The 23,415-nt window shown below is 42.8% G+C and overlaps 1 protein-coding gene across 2 annotated transcripts in view; it reads right to left on the bottom strand.

Annotated features, from left to right (window-relative positions):
• Window positions 1-8,116: 8,116 nt before the first annotated feature.
• LOC118402113 (tenascin-N-like) overlaps window positions 8,117-23,415 on the bottom strand; it is a 28,420-nt gene continuing 13,121 nt past the window's right edge. Inside the window, exons 6-16 of one of the 2 annotated variants that reach the window (XM_035800024.2) lie at window positions 22,961-23,050; window positions 18,212-18,475; window positions 16,262-16,525; window positions 15,285-15,548; window positions 11,831-11,961; window positions 11,244-11,382; window positions 10,787-10,938; window positions 10,554-10,650; window positions 10,243-10,407; window positions 9,898-10,061; window positions 8,117-9,358 (exon numbers count right to left, since the gene is read on the bottom strand). In XM_035800024.2, the coding sequence (XP_035655917.1) occupies window positions 9,233-9,358; window positions 9,898-10,061; window positions 10,243-10,407; window positions 10,554-10,650; window positions 10,787-10,938; window positions 11,244-11,382; window positions 11,831-11,961; window positions 15,285-15,548; window positions 16,262-16,525; window positions 18,212-18,475; window positions 22,961-23,050 (1,856 nt within the window). In that variant the 3' untranslated portion in view covers window positions 8,117-9,232. The remainder of the gene's footprint in view (window positions 9,359-9,897; window positions 10,062-10,242; window positions 10,408-10,553; window positions 10,651-10,786; window positions 10,939-11,243; window positions 11,383-11,830; window positions 11,962-15,284; window positions 15,549-16,261; window positions 16,526-18,211; window positions 18,476-22,960; window positions 23,051-23,415) is intronic. The other variant, XM_052476977.1, reaches the window with a different exon arrangement.

The following is a 23,415-nucleotide window of genomic DNA, read 5'->3' as shown; positions in this document are numbered from 1 at the left end:
TGCATGCAGTCATAACAGTTTCTGCCCCATCCTGGCTTTGTGTTGCCACTGAAAGTATCTTTCTGTCTACCGCTGATCCTAGGCCAAGACAATGTTAGGTAATTATGTTACATGGTTGTTATTTTACATGAATTCTACAGCCTGGCCAGGTTACAACGTAGATAATATGATGTCATGATCGATGAAATGGGGATGTTGGGGTGAAGAATAAGACATCGATATCTTTTCTCCCCATTAAAAGCATTGAGTTTGAATGAATTATTTGAATTGTCAATGTATGTTTGAAAACTTGTCTCTAAGGTCTTCACAGCCTCTGTAAGTACACGTGGTGTGCCCTACAAATGACCTGTGACCATTTTGATCTTTGGTGAGAAAAACGTTCTCACACCTTGCTAGGAAATGCTAATGAGTCATAGTGATACTCATTTATTCCAGTCAACACGTCTTCCTATGTGTGATCATTTAGTGGGCTGTATTGTCTCAACATCAGGCTCAACTTCATCAAACACGAAATGCAAAGGCCTTCATACATGAGTAATGGATAGGCTTACATTTAATGGATTTGGTGAACAAATTCGTTTAGAGGAAATGGGGACCTTAATGTTGACAAACTGCAAGTAGGTACAGCCTTCTTACTTCAACGCTACAAAATAGCAGCAGCGCACTGTTTCCTGTTGAGTGATGCGGGAACGGAAGGGAAACTGACTATGGGTAAACCGATTTCACCTATGGGCTGTGAGACATAAAACACAATGCACAGCCTATTTGCAGTTCAGTTGCAGTCAGATACATTTGGCTTAGAATGTGGAGCAGGCAATAGATGACAGAGGAAAAACCTGGCCAACATTTTAATATCCATAATCCTAGTCACCGTAAACCTATAAACAAGAGACAGCTACCATTTGACCTCCTGGCTAGCCATAAGGGTTACCGTTCATCCAAGTTGCAGTGGAATGCTACAATCAGTTAATGTTAAAGTCAAAACCATCAAAGCTAGGTTCTGTCCATCAAGGCCAATCCCCTCAGAGCTCCATTAGCCGGTACATTTAAATTAGTCCAGAACGAGTGCATTTCCCTCTATGGTGCAATCAGGCAGCCAGAGCCATGACTTTCTCCTCCAACTTTAATGAGAGTAAAGCTGAATAATATACTTGAGCAGGAGAGGGAAGAGGGGGGAGAGAGTGAAGACGCACCAGGGGGACTGGAGTTCATTCTGCTCACCTTCTTCTCTCTATTTCTCTCCGCAGAAAATCTCTCAGAGCCAGAGGAGAGTGGATTAAAATAGACAGGAGACTTCAGAGGACCTGAGGTAGAATCCCCAAATCCCAAAAGAGGGACACAAACAAACTACTCTGAGAGGCAGACTCCATAGACCTTCCCATCGCAGCGAGGCAAGATCGGAATCATTACAGCAACTGAAGGATTTCAAAGGAAAACGTCCATCTCTCATAAAACTTAATCTTTGGTCTTCAAACTTTCTTAAATAATGCTTCGGTCTTTAAACCCCCAGACAAGGCACTTAAGGAAGGAGGGGAGGATAAAGAGATTCTCCCTGCATCAATGAATTTTCCAGTCTCTTGCTATCCTCCCTTGGCATGTGATACTATATCAGCAACATCTTCACTGTCAAGAGTTCACAAGCACTAGTTCAGGGTCAAATCACCATAGAAACAATCCCCTTCCTGGTATCAGCAACACACTTGGCTGACTAATTCAATAATCTATCCTTGTTTGCTATTGTGGTTGACTTCTTCAATAGATGACCCTCAAAAGGAGTTGCTAAGACACTCACTGTCAGTGAACCATGCAGGAAGACATCTTGGATTTTTTCAGTAACTTGTGGAAGGTGGCCACCACCAAGCATGACCAGGGGATCTACAATACAGTCTGCCTGGTGGTGCTGCTAGCCCTGCCTATGGTGGTGCTCTTCACTTCTCTGGTGGTGTGCTGCCACTGCTGCTGCTGTCGCCGGGCCAACTCCACTGGTTGCTGCGGAGACAGCCCAAGTTCAGACACAGCAAACTCAGACAAAAAGAAGAAGAAGAGTCCCAAAAATGAAGACTTGTGGATCTCGGTCAAAACAGGACCTATGACACAAGACAGGGTTGCCCTGACGATGGTGTAGTAGTCGTGACTGATGTTCAGGTTTCATTCTTTTGTATTTATATGAAGCTCTTCTTTACTGCAAGGTACAGGTACATAATGCCGGGCAAGGCCAGGCCTTAGCCTTTTAAAGGCCCTAAGCGATATTTGTTTTTAAGTTTTAAAGTTCATTTCCTGCAATTCTACACATTTTGCCTTGGGGTGTACAGAAAATGTTGCCGTTTTAAATCACCTTTTTCCAGTTCTACACATTTTGCCATGGCGCAGAAAGAACTTTTGCAATTTTATAACAAATTTCATGCCATTCTACACATTTTGCCATGGGGTAGAGATACGTTTTTTGACCGTTTGAAAGCAACTTTCCTGCAATTCGACATATTTTGCCATGATTTAATGATACTTGAGTGACAGTGACGAACAAAATCAACGAGGGCCCCATGGAGGTCAGGGCCCCTAGGAACGTGAACTGCGTGCCCAGTCGGTATTCAGCCATGATTATGCCTGGAGCCGGCACTGGTGTTCAATATGCTCCACAGAAACTCCTGAAAGAGACTAAAAGAGCCAACAATATGTGATTGATTGTGTGTGTGCGTGCATGTATATGTGTGCCTGTGCATATGCACGTACGTGTTACTCTCGAACTCAACTCTGTACCTTGAAGCTAGTTCCACAGCATGTTTTGTATTGTTTCCTTCTAATCACAGACTGATTTAGACCTGAGACACCAGGTGTGTGCAATTACCGATCAGGTAGAACAGAAAACCAGCAGGCTCCAGACCTCAAAGGGTAAGTGTTGAATACCCCTGTGTTAGAGTGTGCACTCAACCAGAAGGTTGAGGACTGCTTTTTATGTCCAATGCTGGAGGCCAGCAATCTAGTATTGTGATTCGGTTAGAAAGATCATGTTTTTTTTATAGGTTAGACCATTTCAAGTTCAAAGCACTTGCAGTTATTGCACTTACAATGTGAACAATGTGAACTTATGTAACTACTTTGAAATCTTTTGCTGTATCTGCTTTATCCACTAAATGGAGATCTCAATTCCATTCCTGAGTTGACTATCAATCGCTGAATTTAATAGAACAAAGTGAAGCACTGAGATCTTCCATTTACATTCCCGTAGAGTGTTTCTACCCAACAGTTCCATGTGTTACGTTACCTTATGCTCACATTGCCATGTGTACTGTCTTGCACTGTCCCTATTGGTTCATAAAATCATTATGCGTTGTTATTATTATTATCTCCAGGCTCTCAAGTGGATCCTTCTTACATCTTTATCCCTCAGTGCCAATAGCCATCATTTCACATGTAGTGATATTTACTGGCATATCATAGTTGAGGTACTATGCCGTCATTCAGTATTTTCTACACCATTGTGTTGATAAAATATAAGTTGTGTGCATATGGGGCATTGTGTGCTAAATGCACACATTTTGGGACGGCAGGTAGCCTTGAGGTTAGAGTGTTGGGCCAGTAGCCGAAAGGTTGCTAGATCAAATCCCTGACCTGACATGGTAGAAATATGTTGTTCTGCCCCTGAACAAGGCAGTTAACCCACTGTTCCTAGACCAGTTAACCCACTGTTCCTAGACCAGTTAACCCACTGTTCCTAGACCAGTTAACCCACTGTTCCTAGACCAGTTAACCCACTGTTCCTAGACCAGTTAACCCACTGTTCCTAGACCAGTTAACCCACTGTTCCTAGACCAGTTAACCCACTGTTCCTAGACCAGTTAACCCACTGTTCCTAGACCAGTTAACCCACTGTTCCTAGACCAGTTAACCCACTGTTCCTAGACCAGTTAACCCACTGTTCCTAGGCTGCCATTGAAAATAAGAGTTTGTTCTTAACTGACTTGCCTAGTTAAATCAAATAAAAATGTATGCAAATAGAAGTTTATAATTGATTTACAAATCCGATGACAAATCAGTTTCATTTGTTATTTTTTTTATTATCCCTGTTTTAAGATCCTTAATTTGTGCCTAATAGGCTTCTGTATTAGTTATTCACTAAACTTTGATCGAGACAAATTATGCATTAGAACATAAAGGTAACTGACAAAATAAAGGAAACACCAACATAAATAGGGCGTTGGGCCACCACAAGCTGCAAGAACAGTTTCAAGGTGCTGTGGCATAGATTCTACAGTCTGGGACTCCATTGGAGGGACACAACACCGTTTTCCCACAATAAATTCCATAATTTGGTGTTTTGTTCATGGTGGTGGAAAACTCTGTCTCAGGCATGATCTGGTGAATGAGGCATGCATGCATGCACACACACACGCACGCACACACACGCACACACACACACACACGCGCACACACACACACACACGCACGCACGCACACACACACACACACACACACACACACACACACACACACACACACACACACACACACACACACACACACACACACACACACACACACACACACACACACTTTAAACCCCCCTAAGCTCCTTTGAGACCCCTCTTTCAAAGTCAATGAGATTTCTTCTTCTAGTCATGCCAAAACAATGGGAAACTGGGCATTTTACATATGACCCTAAGCATGATGGGATGTTAACTGCTTAATTAACTCAGGAACCACACCTGCGTAAAAGTACTTGCTTTCAATATAATTGGTATCACTCATGCAGGGCTATATTCAATCAGATCCACTTTAGCCGACATCCAGATAGCGCTTGTTTTGACGTGTCTGAGGTGGAACTGTGTTACAGCTGTCAAATCCACAAGCGGCTCCTGGCATTATAGCCTACCTAAAGGGGACGTTGCCATTGACTGCACGGAGTCGCATTAAGATAAATCTCCTGCAGCCTTGTTTACAGGTTTGAACGCTGGAATGTGAGATGTAATCTACACCTCGATTAGGCTGATAGAAATCCTCATTACTTTAATGATTTTTGATTTGAACATCATTATTTCTGTATAGCCTACACTCTCGTTTTGAACTTTTAATGCAAGGGTGATTGATGGGTTACAATGATCAAGAGCAGCTGCTCTCCAATTTGACAGCTCCAAACGCAGTTACACCTTCGACACCGCCAGAACATCAGTTATGAGGGTGGCGGCTACCGCCAGTTAATCCTTGATCTGATTGAGTCTAGGCCTTACTCAAATGTTTCCTTTATTTTGTCAGTTACCTATATAATCTGTCTGTTTGTCATCACACAAGAAATCGCTGAGGTGATACCTTTTCGAGTTATGAGCTCAGGCCACACTGGCGGCTGCGTGAATCATTTATCCTGTCATTTGATTTTACAAAACAGCTGGAGAAAAGAGGGACAAAATAAAGTATTTTTGTAGCTTTGTTGATTATTTGTTGGTTGGTTCATGTGTGGTTCACAATAGATGTGTCTAGATTTCTGTTATCTTGTTTGTTGCGTAAATTGACTTCATCCCTCGAGAACTTGGGCAAATGTATCATAATTGAATCTGATATTTGGTAACCAACATAAAGCATTAGCATCCACACACTCTGGATGCTTGTTGTCATTCCAAACTGATATGTAGTGATAGTCTGGTTCTGGAGCAGCGACTAGCCAATTCTATGTGTCGAGATAATGATTTGGGGGTTTCCTACTCTCTGTCAGACATGCCGTGTTGCTGAGTCCTACAGCTCTGACAGGCCCAGACATTCAGAGGCAGAGCACAGACATGCAGTGGAAAGTCTATGTGGGCTGATGGCAGTTTGTCTGCCATGACACAACCCACCAACCCCAGCAGTACTCCACTTTTAAACAAACAAGTCTTGTTTGAATACTACACTACCACTCATGGAAAAATTACATCAACCCTTCCCTTAGCCTCACACACACTTCAATGGAGATTCAGTGTATGCTCATGGGTAGGTACTCTGTTGTATGAAAAAGACTGTTTGTCAGATGCCACTTTGGAATCTGAGCACCAAACTTGACCTCATGTTGAACTTGTTCTCTGTGAGTGAGGTAAATAGCCACAGACTCTAAACACTGCTGCATGTATACACAAAAGTGCAGGGATGACAAAATAAGCATATGTTAATTGACAATTGAAGTAACCTTTGAAGCAGGAATAAGCGCATAAAGGAGTCATTCTCAGGGTAAAACTGTTTTACTTATTTTTTCTACAGGAGATTACATGTGTCTAACTGGATAAAAATGTGTGAAGAACTGTGTGTGAGGCATTTCCTTCCCTTTCCATCCCTATTACATTCATCTCAGCATTAAATACATGCTACGCTACTTTGCCGACTAAGAAAGTATTTTTAAACCTCCCACTTTGGGCTGGATGTGTGAATGTGTAGTTCATACATGTATAATCTAAGAGCAGAATACTGTTTTACCTCAATTATTCACAATTCCTAATTCCTAGTCTCCATAGAAATTAGAGTTCTAGCCAATGAGTTTCAGCCCCTCGCATTTGTGTATTTCTAGCAAGAGACCTGCCCTTCATTATCTAATGAGGTTGCAGGACTGGCCCAACAGCTCATTGGACACAGCAGAGAGAGAGAGAGAGAGAGAGAGAGCAATGATGTGGTGCACATATCTGCACATATGTGGCATACGGTAGTACGCAATTGTCGGGGACCACTTTTGGCTCGTGAGTGTTACTTTCAGACTAGTGGCTAAAAAGTATTAGATAATCTCTTTAAGAGCTCATTTGCCCCGCAGTGCTGTTATAGGAACCAATCTTCTTTATAGTAATTTGCAATCAATGTGGTTCAATGAGCTATTGCATCAATTGGCTCCTGTGAGACATTTCAAAAGCTCAGCTAGAATATTCCACAGTAGGCCCCATCCTCTTCGTCCTTCTTTTTCATTCTCGCTTAACTTTGTGAATATCTTTCTTGCATTGTTATTCACACAGTCCAATGTGTGAAATCATTCCTCAGCAGTGCATTGAAACGACAGCTGAGAAACCAGGGGAAGTTGAGAAACTTCAACTTGTGGTATGATACACAACTCAAGTGTAGGTTCTTCTAGACTGTGTCTTTCAAAGAGAAAACCATAGTCATTCAACAAAAGGAAACTGCAAATCTGCTATTCTGTTTTTCTGGTATATCTAACCTTTTCCTTTTTCTGTCTAACCCTGTTTCTGGGAAAGAGATGGTGAAAATCAAACGTGTTCTACTTCGTTCCTCTTCAAGTATGAATTGAATTAGTTGATTAACATCAACTGCACTGCATCTTTTTGATAAACACTGTGTGACGTCATGTCCCATTCAAATAGCACTCTCTGTCACTGCAGGCATAGATGCTAGTGTGTCACGCCCTGACCTTAGAGATCCTTATTATTTTCTATGATTGGTTAGGTCAGAGTGTGACTCGGGTGGGAAAGTCTTATGTTTTCTATTTCTTTGGTTTTTGCTGAGTGTGATTCCCAATCAGAGGCAGCTGTTTATCGTTGTCTCTGATTGGGGATCATATATAAGTTGTCATTTTCCTTTTGGATTTTGTGGGGTCTTGTTTTCTCTTTAGTGTCTGTTACCTGACAGAACTGGGCGCTTTCGTTTTTGTTATTTTGTTTGAGTGTTTTTTGGATAATAAAATCATGAACACTTTCCACGCTGCGCTTTGGTCCACTCCTTTCGACGAGAGCCGTTACATAGTGCTAAAAAGGACTTCAATATAACACAGCAACTGGGTCGTTCCACCAATTTGCTACCTTTTGAGAAATGTATAAGAAAAAAAAAAGATAGGAAGAAAGAAAAAAAGTTTGATTTCACCTAACTTTAACATTTTGTTTTTTTAACATTCAACTTCATGAAAATCATGTTTCCCCATCTCAAATGACTATAGTAAATGTCTATTAAGTGTGAAATAAAGTAACAGGGCTGACAATATCTTCTGAAGTCATAAATTCCCCTGTGACAGGAGGAATGGAAGTACAGTATGTTGTGTGCAACAGGCAGTGGCGATTGGATGCAAGCTTCACCAAAAAATGAACTTGAAACATCTATAGCCTGTCGATCTATGGGTAAAAAGGTTGACATGTTATGCTTGAAACCACAAAACACCCGAAAATGGCCTAAAAAGCTTTTACTCTATGATTTGACTATTAGATATTCAATGTTTCTTCCGCAAAAAAAATATTTTAAAAGGAATAGTTTCACCATGTTCAGTTCACATAAGTGTTGACCTTAAAACGAGGAACAGATGTAAATTAATCACTAATCACATGAAATACATAATAGCCTTCAGAAATGACTGTCATAGCAACACTTTAAGTAGGGCTTTACAATGATGGTAAAACTTGGAGACATTTTGGGATTAAGTCGGTTAAAATCTTCCTAGAAGTGATACAGGGTTGATGGAGGGACATGTCAAAATGCTGAATTTTGGCATTTTAGCAAGCCTATATTCATTTTAGGAATCCGATTGATTGAATTATCCATGTGGTCTATATTAAAGGGTACTTCATTTAATATAGCAGGCTTTTAATTTCTACTTAAAATATCAAAGGGACCCAAAAGGCACTCTTCGTGGAACGACACAATTACAATACACACTTGAAAATACAATCTTACAAAGGAGCATGTCATACATTCTATTTCTTATGCAAAACATCTGAAATGTGAAATGTAGCTAACTCTGTAGGCTGGGTAGGCCAGAGACCAGAACTTAGAACAGAGAGTCAGGGTCTATGCTATGTTATGAATGTGAACAAGAGCAGTATAACTATTCTAAAAACACGGTATCATTGGGTAATCTAACTGATTATGCATAATAGGAGCAGACAGTGTTATGAATGTGGTGACTGTTTTATGCCATGGAGCCAGCCTATAACATGTAATCATATACAGTACAATAGGACAGAGGTCATTTGCTAAGAATCTACGTCTGCGAGGAATGCCGCTTTAGGACAGAGCCAAGATACGAAATCCTTTTACTTTGCCCATGTGATAACACTATACAGTGAAAGTTGCAGTTCACTTGTTCATAATATATATGAAATAAACCAATATAATACAAAATATCCTATGAAAAATAAAGACGTTTATGGCTGCAGCCATATGATATGTTAACATAAAGTAAGTTACAATAATCTTGAGATAGATTGATGTTCCTGGTTTGAGGTTCTAGCTACTTTGCCTGGTTTGTAATGAGGTTCCCATTGACTGCTTTAGTTCATCAGAGGGACTATTTCCTGGGAGCTGTACTGCTTCTAAGCGACCTCCTCTTCCTGGCAGTGCCCACAGGCCGAATCTTCATCTCAGTGAAATCAAGAGACATCAGGTGACCCTTCCATGGCTCCCAGTTCACACCCTGGTAGAGGTTAGAAAGAGAGACAGGACAACACATTAGCCACAGTCAGCCAGATGTTTCATGATACTAGTAACTGCTACACACTGAAGAGGATTTCATACTGTCTCATATCTATCAAAATAAGGTAAAATATAGAATGATCCAGATTGAAACTTCTATCAAGTTCTATCTGTGTCGGTGATGTCTTCATCAATACTGACACAAACATATTATGCATCTCATTAAGAGAGGGATGGTATAACTTGATATGACAAAACAATTCCCTTTAATTTCCTCACAAAACAGTTCTTGTTAGGTTCTTGTTAGGCTCCCTGAGAATGAAAGTTAGCTATAAACACCTGCTATTTATAAGGCTTTTTGAGAAAAGTGTATCTTTATGGAAGCTGATAAATCTAGGACAGCCATTTCACACTAAGAATAGAAAACCCCTACCAGACACTCACGTGCAACTACCATGGATTCTGTATTATGCTATCAGCGCCATCTGCTTGTACGATCTTGCACTACACCCCCAAAAAACTATGCCGCACAAGTCTTACCATGCTGTGTCTGTTGTCTCCGAATTTGCCGTTGAGGTTGGCAAGGTGACAGTTTTTGTACCACCATGCACCACGATGTGTCAGGGCACAGTTACCAAGAGCAATGTCATTGTCATTGTCAACCGTGGAGAAGGGGCGACCTTGATGGTAGCTCATGGCATCGCCTGGAAAACAATCATATACCAGATTCACAGCATCCATTGTGAAAATTCTGTTCATTACAGTCACAGCTGTGTGGTAATTGGTTATGCGTGTGGGTTGGAGCCCTGAGTTTGTTTAATGTGTGGAATATTTATGCTTGTATTCCTCAACTAATTGTTAGAAAGATACAAAGAGATGGTCCACCTGCTGTTCCACTGTATTCACCGATGGTCAGCTTGAACTTCTGCTTAGCCGGGGCTATTTTGAAGTTGTCATAGACAGCATAGGCCTTCTCCGAACCCACACCAAGGTCCACTCGCAGCTCGTACTGCGTGGGAGTATTGGTCAGCTCATAGATATTGTCCAGACCTGTGGGTTAGAGTAAGAGAACTTTGAGGACTTATTACATTTACATCATCATTATCGTCAATATCAATTCCATGAGAGGAACTCCTAGGGACATAACAGTCCTATTGAGATACAGGAGATGAAAAGGATGTTTATACAGTACTAACCAAGCCAAAATTCATCAGTCATGTTCCCAAAACCAGCCATGTACTGTCTCCAGCGCTTCATGAAGTCCATCTGTCCATTGTTGCGTCTCTGGAACACCTGGGGAGTGATGTACTGTAGGTCTCAGTCTCTGCTCACGCACACATTTAAATCGATGGTCCATCTATCCAGACAGTTTTTTTTTTCATTCAGTCATCAATACCATCAATCAAAATGTACTTTAGCTTGAGCGTACCACCCATCCACCGCCATCAGTGTCCATGTCACAGTACACCTCCATGGGCTTGGTGCGATCACTGTTGACGTAAATGGTGTAGATTCCACTTGCCACGTTACCATTCTTCTTAATCTGAGTACAGTCCATGGGGAATGGGTACAACAAACCCACTGTGAAGGATACAAGTGCAATGATGCCAGTAAACTATAACGTTATGGGATTCAGGGGGGGGGGGGAAATATGTAACGATGTGTCAAGTAATTTACTCTGATATAGCAGCAAAGCTAATTGCCCTGAAAGTTGGCTTTCAGTTATATTTCACAAGTGACCAATTAATTGTAAGATGAGAAAGAAATGAAACATTACTAATCAAATTGAAATTATAGTACAAGAGTGTAGTGAAATGCTAACGTCTCCCCACACTGAGTCAGACTAGTCTGGTGTGTGGATGATGATCATAGAGGGCACAGTGTACCTGTTTTGAATGTGATCTCTATCACTCTGCTCCTCTTTGGTCCTCTGTAAGCAAGGAGGGTAACAATGTAGTTATTTCCTTTCTCCAGGTCCGACATGGCAAAGCTGCTCTCTCCTGCCCTCAGCTTCTTCTCCACAGCCTATTCAGAACACAGTGGAATTGCAATCATTCACTGAGACAAGGAAGAGTCACTGACACAGAACTAAAGACCACTGACGTTGGTTTTTACAAATGTTTCGCCACTAGAGGTCAGGGGTATAACACTGAGAATACTTGTATTTTGTACACGATGCACACCAACAGTAACTTTGTCGATTAAGGCAGCTCCCCGCACCTCTCTGATTCAGAGGGGGTCGGTTAAATGCGGAAGACACATTTCAGTTAAGGCATTCAACTGATTAGGTATCCCCCTTTCCCTTTCCTTTCCCTTTCATATAGGATGAAATTAAATTGTGATCTCCAATACCGAAAGCTATGAAAAAAACACAACTGGCTTATATAATAGGTTTCTATAGCTACACACATATATCATGACATTGCATATTTCCATGCCCACAACTAGAGTGTGTGTTACTGAGAATTAGTACCTTCAAACTGCCATCCTCAGCTCTCAATGTGAGGATGTAGCCATCGATTCTGGCTAAGGGAGCAGTCCAGGTCAGGGTAGCTACATTCAGTTTAACATCCGATGCTTTCAGTTTTTTTGGTGCGTCAATTTCTATGGAGAGAACATCCCAAAACACAAGCCATTTAGTCAAATAGAATGCATGAATGAAAATATCCAGATGCAGTAATTGGATGGCAAAATAAGAATATGACAGCTGATGAAGAACTATTTATCATGCCTTACATTCCTCCATCTCTATTCTCCAATAAATGTCACTGTTTGTATCTCATATTGAGCAGATCCTTGAACTGTTGGTTTGGGTTGACCAGAATTCCACTAAGAGCGAAGGAACCTGACAGCTCCTCAAAGATGATTATGCCTCCACACAGGATGTCCTAGCCTTGTCTGAATCCTGGCGTAGGAGGGCCATCAAAAACCCTGAAATGTCCATCCCTAACTATAACATTTCCCAACAAGATAGAACTGCCATAGGGGGCGGAGTTGGAATCTACTGCAGAGATAGCCTGCAGAGTTCTGTCTTACTATCCAGGTCTGTGCCCAAACAATTTGAGCTTTTAAAAATCCACCTTTACAGAAACAAGTCTCTCACCGTTGCGGCTTGCTATAGACCACCTTCTGCCCCCAGCTGTTGCCTGGACACCATATGTGAACTGATTGCTCCACATCTATCTTCAGAGCTCGTGCTGCTTAACACCCCGGCCAATCTAAGCTTGATGCCCTCAATCTCACACAAATAATTAATGAACCTACCAGGTAGAACCCCAAATCTGTAAACACGGGCACCCTGATAGATATAATCCTAACCAACCGGCCCTCCATATACACCTCTGCTGTCTTCAACCAGGATCTCAGCGATCACTGCCTCATTGGCTGCGTCCGTAATGGGTCTGCGGTCAAACGACCATCCCTCATCACTGTCAAACGTTCCCTAAAACACTTCAGTGAGCAGGTCTTTCTAATTAACCTGGCCCGGGTATCCTGGAAGGATATTGACCTCATTCCGTCAGAAGAGGATGCCTGTTTATTCTTTAAAAGTGCTTTCCTCACCATCTTAAATAAGCATGCGACATAAAATTTAGAACCAGGAACAGATATGGCCATTGGATCACCCCAGACCTGACTGCCCTTAGCATCGAATAGCCCCCGCGATATGCAACTTTTCAGGGAAGTTAGGATAGAATATACACAGGCAGTTAGGAAAGCAAAGGCTAGCTTTTTCAAACAGAGATTTGCATCCTGTAGCACAAACTCTAAAAAGTTCTGAGACACTGTGAAGTCCATGGAGAATAAGACCACCTCCTCCCAGCTGCCCACTGCACTGAGGATAGGAAACACTGTCACCACCAATAAATCCAGGATAATTGAGAATTTCAATAAGCATTTTTCTATGCTAGGCCATGCTTTCCACCTGGCTAACCCTACCTCGGTCAACAGCCCTGCACCCCCTACAGCAACTCGCCCAAGCCATTTCTCCTTCACCCAAATCCAGATAGCTGATGTTCTGAAAGAGCTGCAAAATCTGGACCCCTACAAATCAGCCGGGATAGACGATCTGGACCCTCTCTTTCTAAAATTATCCCTCAAAATTATTGCAACCCCTATTACTAGCCTGTTCAATCTCTCTTTCGTACGGTCTGAGATCCCCAAAGATTGGAAAGCTGCAGCGGATATCCCCCTCTTCAAAGGGGTACACACTCTAGACCCAAACTGCTACAGACCTATATCTATCCTACCCTGCCTTTCTAAGGTCTTCGAAAGCCAAGTTAACAAAAAGATCATTGACCATTTCGAATCTCACCGTACCTTCTCCGCTATGCATTCTGGTTTCCGAGCTGGTCATGGGTGCACCTCAGCCACGCTCAAGGTCCCAAACGATATCATAACCGCCATCGATAAGAGACAATACTGTGCAGCTGTATTCATCGACCTGGCCAAGGCTTTTGACTCACCACATTCTTATTGGCAGGCTCAAAAGCCTTGGTTTCTCAAATGACTGCCTTGCCTGGTTCACCAACTCCATCTCAGTCCGAGTTCATTGTGTCAAATCGGAGGGTCTGTTGTCCGGACCTCTGGCAGTCTCTATGGGAGTGCCACAGGGTTAAATTCTCGGGCCGACTCTTTTCTCTGTATACATCAGTGAGTCTCTGATCCACCTCTACGCAGATGACACCATTCTGTATACTTCTGGCCCTTTTGGACACTGTTAACTAACCTCCAGACAAGCCTCAATGCCATACAACTCTCCTTCCGTGGCCTCCAACTGCTCTTAATGGCAAGTAAAACGAATTGCATGCTCTTCAACCGATCGCTGCCCACACCTGCCTGCACTTCCAGCATCACTACTCTGGACGGTTCTGACTTAGAATATGTGGACAACTACAAATACCTAGGTGTCTGGCTAGACTGTAAACTCTCCTTCCAGACTCACATTAAGCATCTCCAATCCAAAATGTAATCTAGAATCGGCTTCCTATTTCACACCAAAACATCCTTCACTCATGCTGCCAAACATACCCTCGTAAAACTGACTATGCTGTCGATCCTTAACTTCGACGATGTAATTTACAAAATAGCCTCCAACACTCTACTCAGCAAATTGGATGCAGTCTATCACAGTGCCGACCGTTTTGTCACCAAAGCCCCATATACTACCCACCACTGCGACCTGTATGCTCTCGTTGGCTGGCCTTCTCTTCATTTGTCGCCAAACCCACTGGCTCCAGGTCATCTATAAATATTTGCTAGGTAAAGCTCCGCCTTATCTCAGCTCACTGGTCAGCATAGCAGCACCCACCCGTAGCACGCGCTCCAGCAGGTATATTTCACTGATCACCCCCAAAGCCAATTCCTCCTTTGGCCGCCTTTCCTTACAGTTCTCTGCTGCCAATGACTGGAACGAATTGCAAAAATCACTGAAGCTGGAGACTCAAATCTCCCTCACTAACTTTAAGCACCAGCTGTCAGAGCAGCTCACAGATCACTGCACCTGTACATAGCCCATCTGTAAATAGCCCATCAGACTACCTCATCCCCGTACTGTTATTTTTTTCTACTTGCACATTAATCTTCTGCACATCTATCACCCCAGTGTTTAATTTCTAAATTGTTATTATTTTATTTTATCTTACCCCATTTGCATACACTGTATATAGACTTTTTCTATTGTGTTATTGACTGTATGTTTGTTTATACAACTCTGTGTTGTTGTTTATGTCACACTGCTTTGCTTTATCTTGGCCAGGTCGCAGTTGTAAATGAGAACTAGCCTATGAGAACTATCCTACATGAGAACTAGCCTATCTGGTTAAATAAAGGTGAAAAACAAAAACACCATAACCTCTTGTTCAGAAATGACTATCTCTCTCATTGGACAATGAATGTGTGGGATTATCATGAAAATTCAGATAGAAAACCTGTCTCAGCTTCTGTGGAGCTCTTCCTGCTGACCCGGGAGCCCTTGACAGCCCAGATGTAGACTGTGTAGATGACTCCAGGTCTCAGCCCAGTCAGCCTGTAGGAGGTGCTGTCTGCCCCAACAGGGATCTCCCCACTGGAGCCCTCAGCAGAGCTGTAGCTGATCAGGTAGCCATCAATGTCCGCTAAAGGTCTGTCCCACGACACATCAGCTGTGTCCTCTGTCACTTCTCTGGTAAAGAGGTTAGTAGGAGCATCCAGATCTGGAGAACCATTAGTAAATGGATTATTACTATACACAGTCTACCATGCATTACATTTTTATTTCATCTGAGAGAATAAAAGTTGTGTTTCCCAAGAGCGAGATCATTTTCATGTCAGGATTTGTTAAAAAAGTAGCACAAGTATTTTGCATAGAATAATTAACAAACTAATATTGAATTATTGGGGAATTACAACCCAATAGCAATGTTCGTTGGATGTTTTGAGGCCTCAAAAGTGATCATCTGTTGAGATAAATTCACGTTACAGGCCATCCGTTTTGTAGCTGCAGCTATATGGCAAAATTCTAAATTACCTGGGAAAGATTATCACTATATCATTTCAAGCTTTTGCAATGCAAATTTGTTTCAAGGAGGTTGGGGAATATAGCTGGATGTACTCAGTCAATGGTGTGCAGACAGTGTACTAATCTTGACATTAAGATTTAAAAACATCAGACAAACTTCAATTTTGAAGTGTAATCTATTTTTGAGTATACATATTATTAGAATACATCATTTTCTGTGATGGTCAGTTGTGGAATGACTAAGGATATGTGAGACAAGTTTGATTGATTATCTCTTTGCCACTTTTACTGGTAACACTACTTTGTATAGTCCCAGATTAATTATCTAACACAAACACTTCCTATTCTAAGTAACATCCATATCTACACTGTTTTTCAACACTTTGAATCACGAGACGAGTTATTGACCTGTCTCAGCGTCAACGAAGCTCTTCCTGCTGACCCGGGAGCCCTTGACAGCCCAGATGTAGACTGTGTAGATGACTCCAGGCCTCAGCCCAGTCAGCCTGTAGGAGGTGCTGTCTGCCCCAACAGGGATCTCCCCACTGGAGCCCTCAGCAGAGCTGTAGCTGATCAGGTAGCCGTCAATTTCAGCCTGGACTTTATCCCATGTTACTGTCGCTGTGTCTTCTGTCACTTCTCTGGTCAACAGGTTAGTAGGAACATCTAGTTCTGGAGAGGTATGCGTGTGAGTTAATTTCAGTAGTTTCAGCACATACTATGTAAGTAGCAGGCACTAAAAGCTAGATGTGTTAGGAACTATGTTAAAGCATATGTTATGTCATTCTACCAGTGCAGTGTTATCACATGAAGATCTTTAACAATGTATTTTTTTAAATATATTTTTCAAGGTATTTTTCAATGAATTATCAGTGTTCACTGTAACCTCAATGACTAACCCTACCTTAAAGTGTACCTACAACCACCCTGTGTGTTAACACTTGTTAACACTGGTTTGAGAGCAGAAAGCTCTATGGACCACCTTCCATTAGTCCTGTGTCACAGTTCATCTACGTTTACTGATCCAGTCATCCTAGCCTTCCCCAACCTACCCCCATCCAGTCAGCAGACCAAACATGGGAAACATGGGGAGCCCTGCTTGAATTTCACCGCTCTCAGATGCTTGTATCCATGTTGAATCCCCTTGTTTGACTTATGGGACAGGTTAGTGTACTATGTCTGTTTCATTTTCTCACTGAAGCAGGCGTCCATGACAATGCAGCTGTAGGCTTCCAATAGGCTTCCAATGTCCCACACCAACAGTCCCTGAAGGCCAGACGACCAAACCTCACCTACAACCTAATGTAGCATATTGTTTACTTTTGGTATCAATGGGATTGTGGGGGAGGAAATGTATACACTGATACGGAAAGTATAGTACCACTGGGTGTGATATTTTTTAACTAAGAGAGCCAAGAGGAGATTCCCTACACAGTGCTTATCTATAGCCTGTATTTCCTGATGGTGGGAGTCAGCTGGTATAGTACTTGAGCCTTCTGTTTTAATGCCATAAACAGCGGTTAAAAGGCTCTCTCTCTCTCTCTCTCTCTCTCTCTCTCTCTCTCTCTCTCTCTCTCTCTCTCTCTCTCTCTCTCTCTCTCTCTCTCTCTCTCTCTCTCTCTCTCTCTCTCTCTCTCTCTCTCTCTCTCTCTCTCTCTCTTTCCTTTATGTATGGCGTCGATCTCAAGTATTTGATAGTATTTTGCTGACTGGATTGCCAGTAAGTGAAAGTTAAACAAATAGTTAGGTGAACAGAGGGGTTATTGAAATAGCCCCACCAAGCCGTTACTGCTTCCTCCCTTTATCCCATCACATTGACACACAAGGGAAGCATATGTTTGGTGTTTCTTTCAAATGAGCAGAATTAAATGAGGAAGGAACCATTTCTAGCTCCCTTAAGCTCTCCTTAAATGTCTCTAAAACATTTCCACAAACATGCTCCACAGCTATAGGCTATGATAAACTCATTTCAAAAGAAGTGTCGACCTAATTACTTTAAATAGCTTGCCCAGCACAGGTCTGAGCAAGAGTTTCCCTCTTGGAAAAGATGTAAAGAAGATAAATATTCATAAAAGTGCTGAGGGTGAAAGTCTGGCTGGCTGTTTTTTTTTTGTACCATGTTGTCATTTTGTAATGTGCATCCCTTTAAAAGTGAAAATACAGCCCTAAGAACTATCCACAAGACCCCAACATTTAAAAAATGTCCTCTTGCACAAAGGACCTACATAAAGTATAGGATGAGAAGTTCTCTCCCATTCATCGACAAGCCATCAGGACCAAAGTATAAAGACAGACGTCACTTAAGACTATTTCAAGAACTGAAACATAAACAAGTCAGGCATTTGGTTAACAGTTTACCTGTCTCAGCTTCTGTGGAGCTTTTCCTGCTGACCCGGGAGCCCTTGACAGCCCAGATGTAGACTGTGTAGATGACTCCAGGCCTCAGCCCAGTCAGCCTGTAGGAGGTGCTGTCTGCCCCAACAGGGATCTCCCCACTGGAGCCCTCAGCAGAGCTGTAGCTGATCACGTAGCCGTCGATCTCTGCTTGTACCTTCTGCCATTCCACGGTAGCGGTATCCTCTGTCACTTCTTCGGTCAAGAGGTTAGTAGGATCGTCAAGATCTGTTGACATATATGAGGATGTAGGCAGAAAAGACGTTGTATGAAGAATCACTATTTTCTATAAGGACAATCAGGTATGTGGTTTATAAAACACCATTCAAGCATTCATTTTATCCAAGTCGGTCAAATGATTTTCTGTTTGGCTCTTCACTCCTGTGAGGAGCAGACAGAGACCCTGGGAGCAGGCTGGAAGAGGAACGCAGACCCAGCATATACATCTATATTGGCACAATGTTGGCCCAATGCGAGTAAAAATATTGACCATATATAGGTTGCCAATGCGCCTTTGCTCATCAGCTTCACGTTGGTCCCTAAGGCATGTGTGTGGGCAGTTCATATCTGTTGAAGGCAGTCCTTACTTTGCCTGAAATAAGCCAATCTTTTCCCAGCACAAGTCTTCATTTGGCTCCCTGATTTTTCATACTGCTACTACCACAGGAGGTTGGTGGCACCTTAATTGGGGAGGACGGGCTCGTGGTAATGGCTGGAGCAGAATTTATGGAATGGTATCAAATACATCAAACACGTGGTTTCCAGGTGTTTGATGCCATTCCATTCGCTCTGTTCCAGACATTATTATGAGCCATCCTCCCTTCAGCTAATTTACAACATAATTCTCTGAAGGTGAATCTTCACTGCAGAAACAACAAACAGCACGTCATGCTGGTCCATGCACATTTTTTCAGTGCATGGAAAATATTAACAATAATAACTACAGGCCATCTAAGAATTTGGCCAACTAAAAACATATTTTGAACTTGCATTTCATGATCTGACATAAAGGCAGACCACCTTTTGGGCTTTACATTGGAGATTTGCTATTTTTTAACATCATAAACGAAGAGCCACATGCGCCAGCTCACCGAAAAGACTCGAAATGCCCATCTCTAATACATAGATTTTTACAAGAGAAACTATTAACTCATACTGTATGTTATTTAAGTATTTTTTGAGACTTCATCATTGGCTGTAAACAAGATTTTAAAACATGTGGGCATTACACAACAGAACACTTTAACTGGAACCAAATATTCGAATGAGCCCCCGCCTCTAGCTGGGACTGGTTTGGGATAGACTGTGTTGGGCTTGGTGTGGGCTAACCTGTGTCGGCTGGTGTGGGCTTGGTGTGGGCTAGCCCACGCTGGGATAGTCTCTGTTGGGCTGATATGGAATTACTGTGGGCTAGCCCGTGTTGGGCTGGTGTGGGCTTGGTGTGGGCTAGCCTGTGCCCACCTTGCTAACCAAATACCCAGATGGGGCCAATGCTTGCTGGGGCACGCTCTCTCTATGACGAGGAAGTCAAGGGGCTTAAGGTCTCAGGGGACAGAGAAGATATATGGCGGATGTGAGCAGACTGACAGGGAGGATCCAGAGAGGAGCACCCAGCAGAGCAGGGTGAGTGAGGTGAATGGAGCTTGCAGCTCTACGGGGGTCAGGGAAGGCAAGCATCAGTGGCATCAGCAGCCAGACAGAGAGAGGAAGTGAGAAGACATGTAAAAGCAATCATCATTTAGGCTATCCCTCTGCGACTCCTCCAAGGTCAGCTCTATGTCACCACGCTATCCGCATCCTGAAAACTGATTATTGATGCGTCCAAAGAGAGAGTGCCGGCATCGGGAGGCACTTATAAGGTTTAGCTGCTGTCTTTTTGCCACTGTATGTGGGTACATTGCTTGACAAGCTGGCAGGGGTTAATCACAAGAAAATGCAAATGAGTTACACATAGTATCAGTATCAGAGAACGGCCTATGTACCGTGTAGGAGTTAAAAATGCAGACAGCCACACGTGCCACAGCTTTCTGATCCTTTCCCATGTTTGGTTGCTCACGCTTAAACAGATCAGCACGTTGGTAGGTGTTATGTTTCCGTGGGAAGAGACCACGTTTGGCGAGGCCATGTCGTGATGTATGACGGCTTTGGATAGCTCAAGCTTCTGCTGCCACGGTAGCTGAGTGGGGAGACTACAAAACACCGGTTGCGGTTTACCATGTGGAAAACAGCTTATCCATCAGTAGGCCTCCTTACCATCCTTACAGGCTGGGGAGAAAGCTGCTAGTAGTTTGTTCCCATTCACAAGCTTTATTTAAACGGACAATGACAGCAGAAAGTCTAGTGCTCGAGGAGCCAGAAGGGTGCAATTCGTCCCATGTGGGTCAGTCTGTACGTGAGTCCATCCACACTGCAATTAGGTGGCAGGAGAGATTAGTAACTTCAGTGCCTCAGACTAACTCTGAAAGATGCCAGAGTACTTCTCTGCCCACATCACTGACTGCAGCCCAGCTGTACCGCACAGCTCCACATGGCCTTAGAGTCCAGGGACCATGATGAAGACTAAACACTTTCCCTGACTTTCACCTAGCCATGCATCTGCTTCTAGTTATATGGCCGCTCCTGTGTAAACCTTATTGAATCTGATGCGGTAGCACCAGTAGACTACTATGTTGTGTTTATGAGCCTTTACAATCCTCTGGCAGGTTACTGTGACAGGTAGCAATTCTGTTGATTTTGGCTTGTCCCGAATGCTTTCAGGTTGCTACAATTTATCTCTCCTTACTGAGCCCTGGCAACAATACTGACGCAGGAACAGTGCACACGTTACAAGGTCTAACGTCGTAGTCCACCGTTTCATTGTCTATGAAATAAGGATTTATGATTTATGACAGGAGAAGAGAGAGATTTGTTTCACAAAATACTATAATGCCATTCAATAAAAGAAGACAATGCACTCTAGCTGATTTTCACAGTAAATAAATAGCAGATCTTTCCTGAAAGAGAGAGGAATTGAAAAGCCATTTCCCCCTCTTGTTGTAAGTGGACCGGCCACTTGTGAGAAAATGTTCTGTGATGTATAACTTGCTGAGAGGAAGGAACAAAGCTCCTCTAATTGAGGCTTACATAATGTGAGCTGTCAGGGGTGGCCCCACAGGATACAGTTTCATACTCTGTACGGTTATTAGGAGGCTCATATACTCACAGACAGTCACAATAAACTGCCTCTGTGTGATTGTAATTATGTTCGAATTTTCCTATTTTTCTATCGCGTGTGTGACTATATCGCTCTGAGGAGAACAAACTGGGAAGTAGCAATAATAGGTGACCTTTTAAAAGTTCCCGACACACACACTCATCTTGAAACAATTCCACGCCTATCTAAGGGAACTCTGGAGTTCCAACTTCCAAAATCACTATAAGCCTTTCGTGCGACTCCTCAAGTGAAGGTTTCCGTGGTGGAAGTTGAGACAGGCCACCTTGTCTTGTGTGAAGATTAGCTCTGTGAAGACGGATGTGTGAGGTAATGGAAAGACAACTGACAACCATCAAACCCGGAAACGCTACAATGGTTAACTCCCAAATGAAACCCATGAAATGTCACCTGAGGGTCGAGAAAACAAAAAGCACCATCACCGTAATGAGACAGGGACAGCTCTGCTTTTGAACTACTGTAATACATCTCCAGAAATAAACAGCCAACAAAAGGAGCAGGCCAAGCTGCAATTGTAGACAGTCATTTCAGTCGGTCAAATAAGTGGCAGGTATCGGGTTGGCAGGACCGGCTGTAGAAGTTAACATCCTTTATGAATTCATCCTCACGCAAAATACTCAAGAGAATGCTTGTGAGATCCAAAGAAGTGATTCCCATATTTTTAAAGGACCAGGTGGCTTATGTAAATCATGGACTACACTGGCCTTAGGGCTCGGATCCTGGTCCAGACACTCTTACCACGATCATTAGAATCTGTCCAGATGATTAAACTGTGATTTATGACCCATAATCACTACCCATAATTATTAGTCTTCCTGACCACGTTCATATTCTACTATCATTGGCTGTTGTAGTGAGACCTAATACCAGGGTACAGTACTGTACTTTATTAAGCTATGGACTCTAACACATTCTGTGCCTATTTTACTCCTCTGTTCTCACAGTAGAGTTGGGAATGGTTTAGAGCAGAAGTGTCAAACTCATTTTCTCCGCAGGCCACATTCGGTCTTCAACGAGGTCCAGGGGGCCGCACTTAAAATGGATTATATTGCCTTGCCGTCAAAATGTGCAAAAATAGTCCTTTATCTAACGCTTTTGGAATTTTTGATGCTCCCTGACAGTCTAGCTTCCATTACGATGACTATTAGCAAGCTGGACAGAGTGAAAAGAGACTATAAATGAAGGTCTATTATCATTTCTACATCATTTTGATTTGGTTATAGTCCTTTCAATGTCCATTGAGATCGTCCCCCCCACATGTGGTTTCGAGTTGGACTATGGTCCAGTGGGCCACAGAGGGTGGTTACCGCTCGCTGATGTTGGATACAGTACCCATGTCCCAGGTGGCACCCTATTCCCTATGAACTACTTCTGACCAGGGCTCACTGGTCAAAAGTAGTGCACTATATAGGGAATAGGGGGCCATTTGGGACGCAGACACTGTCTCCTCACTTTCTGAAACCCCCAGAGAGTCTCTGTTGTTTAGTATCAGCAGCAGTCACCTGTGACCCCGGTGGCGAAGGAGGCTTTCCCTTCGATGGTCCCTTTGATGCCTTGCACTGTGATGAGGTACTCGGTGCCAGGTTGCAGTCCTGTATAACACACACACAGGGCAAGTAAGCATACAGGTTTGCAAAACCTCATAGTAGTTCAAGGTTCTTAATCTACCACAATACATTTGAACACAATGGAATGATTAGCCGTTACGGGTACATAGATCTGTGAATACTCAAAGGGTTATGCGTGTTCTGCTCAAATGGGGGAGAGGTGGAGACCATTGGTGAACAGACAGTTACACAGGTAGCAGTTGTAAAACATGAAGTCCTATTCTATTCAAAGGTTGTAAAATATGATGGACTATTTGTCATGCCTGCTCCCGCTCCCCCTCCCTGGCGCTCAAGGGTGCCAGGCTACCCGTCATCATAAGCACCTGTTACCATCACTACGCGCAGCTCTG

The sequence above is a fragment of the Oncorhynchus keta genome, chromosome 23 (genome assembly GCF_023373465.1).
Source record: "Oncorhynchus keta strain PuntledgeMale-10-30-2019 chromosome 23, Oket_V2, whole genome shotgun sequence".
NCBI classification, from domain to species: Eukaryota; Metazoa; Chordata; class Actinopteri; order Salmoniformes; family Salmonidae; genus Oncorhynchus; species Oncorhynchus keta.
Note: the sequence above shows the minus strand (reverse complement) of the source record. Positions and strands in the feature narration are given on the sequence as shown.